Source organism: Manihot esculenta, chromosome 4 (assembly GCF_001659605.2).
Source record: "Manihot esculenta cultivar AM560-2 chromosome 4, M.esculenta_v8, whole genome shotgun sequence".
Lineage (NCBI taxonomy): Eukaryota > Viridiplantae > Streptophyta > Magnoliopsida > Malpighiales > Euphorbiaceae > Manihot > Manihot esculenta.
The window spans coordinates 16,802,578-16,808,437 of NC_035164.2; the positions used below are offsets into that span (position 1 = coordinate 16,802,578).

The 5,860-nt window shown below is 35.1% G+C and overlaps 1 protein-coding gene across 1 annotated transcript; it reads left to right on the forward strand.

Annotated features, from left to right (window-relative positions):
• Positions 1-387: 387 nt before the first annotated feature.
• On the forward strand, positions 388-2,835 carry LOC110614191 (lysosomal beta glucosidase). Its single transcript, XM_021755692.1, has 8 exons — positions 388-806; positions 880-970; positions 1,061-1,197; positions 1,280-1,523; positions 1,616-1,720; positions 1,804-1,986; positions 2,066-2,270; positions 2,348-2,835. The coding sequence occupies exons 1-8, from the start codon at positions 388-390 to the stop codon at positions 2,833-2,835; spliced, it is 1,872 nt and encodes a 623-aa protein (XP_021611384.1).
• Positions 2,836-5,860: the final 3,025 nt, after the last annotated feature.

Here is a 5,860-nt window from a genome sequence, read left to right on the forward strand (position 1 = left end):
ATCCAATTTATTGAGATGAGATTTGGATTTATACGACGAAAATGCATTTAAAAGGATAATTTAGAATACAAATTAAAAATAAGATAATTAGCTGATTTTTAGATGGAATTATAACAACCAAATCTATAAAGAATCCTAAAATAAGGAAACAGTGACCTGTTGCATTATGACTTTCTATAATTAAATTTCCTGTATCTTATGCACATATATAAATATCCATCTGAAGTGTAATTCCTTAGCCTCTCACCCGACTCCGATCTGGCAAGTTTCAGCTACTCATTTTGATCTCAATTTCTTGTTCTTGTTTATTTCCCATATATATTCTTCATGATGATCTTTTCACCCTTTGCGTTATCAGGTTCCCCAGTCGCTGCAAAATCAAATAAAATGGCAGGACTTTCAATCCCATTAGTGGGATTTCTACTGTTATGTTGTTTGGCATCAGTAACAGGAGCAGAGAAATACAAAAATTCAAAGCAGCCCTTTAATGTTCGAATAAAGGACCTCATGAACCGAATGACTCTTGCTGAAAAGATAGCTCAAATGGTGCAATTGGACATGGCTGCTGCGACTCCTGAGATAATGAGAGATTACTCCATTGGTAGTCTACTGAGTGGTGGAGGCCATGTGCCTCACCTTCAGGCCACTCCACAGGACTGGATTCAAATGGTCAATGCTTTTCAAAATGGTTCCTTGTCCAGTCGTCTTGGTATTCCTATGATTTACGGTATTGATGCTGTGCATGGCCACAACAATGTTTATAAGGCCACAGTATTTCCCCATAACATTGGCCTTGGAGCTACAAGGTAACTGAGGTATCTTGATTGGTCCTCGGATACTCTTTAAAGGGTATATGTTAACTTGAATTTATTATTTCAGGGATCTTGACCTTGTGAAGAGGATTGGTGCCGCAACTGCTCTTGAAGTTAGAGCTACTGGGATTAACTATGTTTTTGCTCCATGCATTGCGGTATAATACATCTTATGATCATCTTGTGAATATCATGAATTTTATCTTTGCTCTTAATCATGACGTACCAATCCTTGATATGAACAATAGGTTTGTAGAGATCCTAGATGGGGTAGATGCTATGAGAGTTACAGCGAGGACCCAAGCATTGTTAAGCAAATGACAGAGATCATATCTGGATTACAAGGCGATGCTCCTAAAAGGGGAATTCCTTACGTTGGTGGAACGTAAGTTTTATCAGATATGTTGAGAGAAAATTTCACTCTCCATGACTTGTCATGATGTGGTTTTCTGATCCATTTCTGACAGAGATAAGGTTGCTGCTTGTGCCAAGCATTTTGTTGGAGATGGAGGAACTGATAGAGGAATCAATGAGAATAACACTGTGATTGATTACCATGGCTTGTTGAGCATTCACATGCCTGGTTATTATCACTCCATTATCAAGGGCGTGGCAACAATTATGGTTTCTTACTCAAGCTGGAATGGAGAAAAGATGCATGCTAATCAGTTTCTTGTCACTAAGTTTCTCAAGGATATTCTTAAGTTCAGGGTATTAGTTGTTAATACTGATATCAATTCATTGAATCTGTGTTCAAGTAATGCAATTCTAAAATTACTGCTATATTATTCTCAAAATTCCAGGGTTTTGTCATCTCCGACTGGCAAGGGATTGACAGGATTACTTCACCTGCCCATTCAAATTATTCAGACTCGGTCCTGAAAGGAATTTTAGCTGGCATTGACATGGTGATAATCCAAGTCCTTCATCTGCTAATCTCATTCCATCTTTAATTGCTATATATTAGATTTTTGACATTGGTGTGTTCCAGGTTATGGTTCCATTCAATTATACAGAGTTCATAGGTATTGTGACGAACCATGTCCAGAATGATGCCATTCCCATGAGTCGTATAGATGATGCTGTGAGGAGGATTTTGAGAGTGAAATCAATTCTTGCTCTATTTGAGAATCCTTTAGCTGATCAGACATTTGTGGAGCAGCTTGGAAGCCAGGTTATTTCTTGATTCTTTTCAGTTTTAATAGACCTTAAAATGATGAATAGCTTGATCTAACAATTAATAAACAAAACAGACACATAGAGAGTTGGCAAGGGAAGCTGTAAGGAAATCACTTGTTCTTCTGAAAAATGGCGAGGATTCAGATTCTCCAGTACTACCTCTTCCCAAGAAAACATGCAGGATCCTAGTTGCAGGAACCCACGCTAACAATCTGGGTTATCAGTGTGGTGGTTGGACTCTCACATGGCAGGGCCTTTCAGGGAACAACAATACTCAAGGTTATATGCGTAAACTATTTTCACTTCAACTCCATTTGTAATACTTCGACGATGATAATGCTTTTGTAATTTGACAGGAACCACTATTTTAAGTGGAATCTCAACTGCTGTTGATCCCAGCACAGAAATCGTTTACAGTCAGAGTCCTGATGCTGATTTTGTCAAGGCAAACAACTTCTCCTACGCCATTGTGGTTGTGGGAGAGCCACCGTATGCCGAGACAGCAGGAGACAATCTGAACCTGACAATTGCTGAACCAGGTTTTTCCACTATTACCAATGTCTGTGGGAGTGTCAAGTGCGTTGTGGTGATTGTCTCAGGGCGGCCTTTGGTGATCGAGCCATACCTTTCACAGATTGATGCACTTGTAGCTGCTTGGCTTCCGGGGACTGAAGGGCAAGGTGTTGCTGATGTGATTTTTGGAGATTACGGATTTACAGGGAAGCTGTCTCGCACTTGGTTCAAGACTGTTGATCAGCTACCTATGAATGTGGGGGATGATCATTATGATCCTCTTTTCCCTTTCGGATTTGGTCTCACCACTGAGCCTGCAAAATCTAGCTAGAGGAAATAATATTTGCTTAAAAGTTTTTTATTATTAGTCGCATGGATTGAGGATGAATCTGAATAGGTAGTTTCTGTTTGAGCAATAAGAAAGAAAAAGATTTTTCTAGGTAGAAATTATTGAACTGTTTCATCTTTTTATTGCTTTAAATTATTATTTCCTTTAGCTTAAAAAGTTTTATTATTCTTCTCTATTTTATCTTTGCTAATTGTCAGCTTCATTTTTATCTTGTGGGTTAACATATTGATTAATTATTCTGTTTGAAAAAGAACTCGGTGCTGTTGAAAATTGAAAGATTAATAACACTTTTCAAAGAAATAAAATTGATTAGTGGCTTGATTAAGAACAATCAATTTAAATGATTAATTTCTTAGGATTATTGAAAAATTTTAATACATTAAAGGTAATAAATTTTATTACTGCCTGCACAATATTATAAAACTGGTGCAATAAGGTGTCTTTATATTTATATTTTGGTTTTTATAAATTTATGCATTTATTTAAATACAATTTTATTTTATTAAAGATTTAATTATGATTAGGTTATATTTATTTCAATTGTGATATCCATATTACTGTATTATCTTAAACAAGCATTGCCTTCAGTTTCTGTTTAATTTGAATGAATGAGAAAATTAAATTTAAACAAAGATAAAAATCTTCATGAATAATAATATATATAAATTATAAAATTATTTTAATTAAGAAATATGTTTCTCCAAAAAATGTGTTAAGGTATAATCACGCATATCTTTTAAAAAAAATAAACATAGATATAAAGAATCGGACATTTTTTTTATCGAGCATGGAAGGGTTTTCATTGGGTATACTCTATAGATTTCATATTTAGTTTTTTTTATTTTGTAAGTCTTTTTATGGATCTATTTTATTAAGCAAGAGAAAATATTCTTTATCAAATAGTGTCGGGAAACTAAGGAGATTTTATTACTTTTAAAGTTTACAAACTAACCCATTGAAATTCAAACTGAAATCTAAAAAATAACATGAGTGGAAAGTTGGAGATTTACAACAATTAAACTACAAGAAAACTCATTCCGTCCACAACTTAGTTGAATAAATTTTGAGGCATCGATTCTTATTATTATTGGATTTTGCTTCTTCACCTAATGTATACTTTGAAATCACAAAAGAAAATCTTGGACTATAGTATATATTTGATTGTAAGGTACCCTAACCCGTTGTATGAAATATAAAAATAAATCCTCTGAAGGGATATTTGATGTTGAGTATTGAAATTGTAATTATTTAGAATTTGAAAAATAATTTCATGAAAATTTGTTTGGTGATTATGGGGTGTCCAGAAGTTTAAAATCATCAAAATATCTATGTTTAAAAGAAAAAAATACAAAAGAAACGAGCATATATATGCCCTACGAAAGAGGAGGACGGCTCCAGCAAGGTTGGAAGGGCTTAACGGACGCAAAGATATCGAGAGAGAAGATATTATGTACAAGCAAGATAATAAAGCAACAAGCCTAATCTCGGTGAAGAATGACCTTAAGTAGGGAATACGAACCACAAGAAGTCAGATAAATTGGAAAGTGATCATTAATGATCGTCATTTGAGCAGGAACCCACAAAACTATATCCTCAGATTATATCAAGTTGGCCAAATTGAGCGAGTCAGTCAGATGCCAAGTCGATAGTTTGGATCTTGAGTTTCATGGAGTACGATGGCCATATTAAGCAGATACCAAGTCTTCATGTATCCAAGCTTGGGATTCTGCAAAGCTGGGTTGAGTAGGTTAGTTTATTCGTGTTCATTTTTTTTTTTTTTTTCGAAATGAGAGAGTAAAATTTGAAACATTTCATATTTATTTATTCAGATACATTTACTGTCGTGTTCAGTTTGTGAGTACAAGTTAGGTATTCAAATTTAAAATGTTATAGTCCTGACATTATAAATGACTCAATAGCCATTAGCTATTAATCACATATTTTAAACATTAAATTTAAACCCAGCTTTACTCCATGGAAATTTTTTATTTATTTATTTTTTATAGAAAGGAGGGGGATTCCCAGATTATATTAAAATTGCACGTGGCCAGGCCACCTGTTGCTGATCATACATCAATAAATTCCTAACCTCCACATGAGGAGTCGTCAAAATAGAAACATCTTCATTATCTGCCACAGCTAAATTAGCCAACTTGTCTACAACTTGATTTCCTTCCCACCACACATATTGTAACTTTACTTTCCAATTAGAATGCAACAACCTCTGACATTGCAAAACAACATTAGCTAATCTCAAATTACCATAATCATATCTTAAGACCAGCCGAATACTTTTAAAAGAGTCCATTTTAACAATTAACTTTTTAAACCTTTTATCCCAAGCTAGTGATAACCCATTACACAAAGCCAGTAACTCTGTCATTATGGATGAACATACACCAAACCGGAATATTGCACCACTTAACTAATGTTCATCTAAGTCTTTAATAACAGCTCCACCTCCACTCTGATCCGGATTCCCTTTAAATGCACCATCTACATTCATTTTATACCATGAATTCATCGACGGTGTCCAAAATACAAGAACAACATGTCGTTTCTGTTTATGGCCAGCTCCCCTACCTGACCAAGCTGCATGATTAGAGAGAATCCAAAACAAGGCCTACTGCAATACTCCCCCAGCCCAAAACACAATTCCATTGAAAACACTGTCATTACGCCCTTTCCAAATATACCAAAGCATGAAATCATGACAACCAATTCTATATCAATATACCTTGATAAGTTCCAATTTCTGGACTACTGCAACCGGTCCTAAACTCGATAGCTGAGAAATGAAGTTAGCGATGCAGAGTCCAACATTTGTTCCCAAAACCCTACTAGTTACAACACAATCACGGAAGAGATGGCTTATTGTTTCAGCTGTTTAGCCACACAAATGACAACAATCTGATTGCGTAAAACCCTGCTGTTTCCTCTCCTCATTAGTCATCAACTTTTGCATTTGAAATAACCACAAAAAACAGCGGATGCTTTGATGTATTTG

Coding starts and splice junctions, on each gene's coding strand:
- LOC110614191 (XM_021755692.1), top strand. CDS start 388: ATGGCAGGACTTTCAATCCCATTAGTGGGATTTCTACTGTTATGTTGT. Junction 1,524..1,615: donor AGGATATTCTTAAGTTCAGG/GTATTAGTTGTT, acceptor TCAAAATTCCAG/GGTTTTGTCATCTCCGACTG. Junction 2,271..2,347: donor AGGGAACAACAATACTCAAG/GTTATATGCGTA, acceptor GTAATTTGACAG/GAACCACTATTTTAAGTGGA.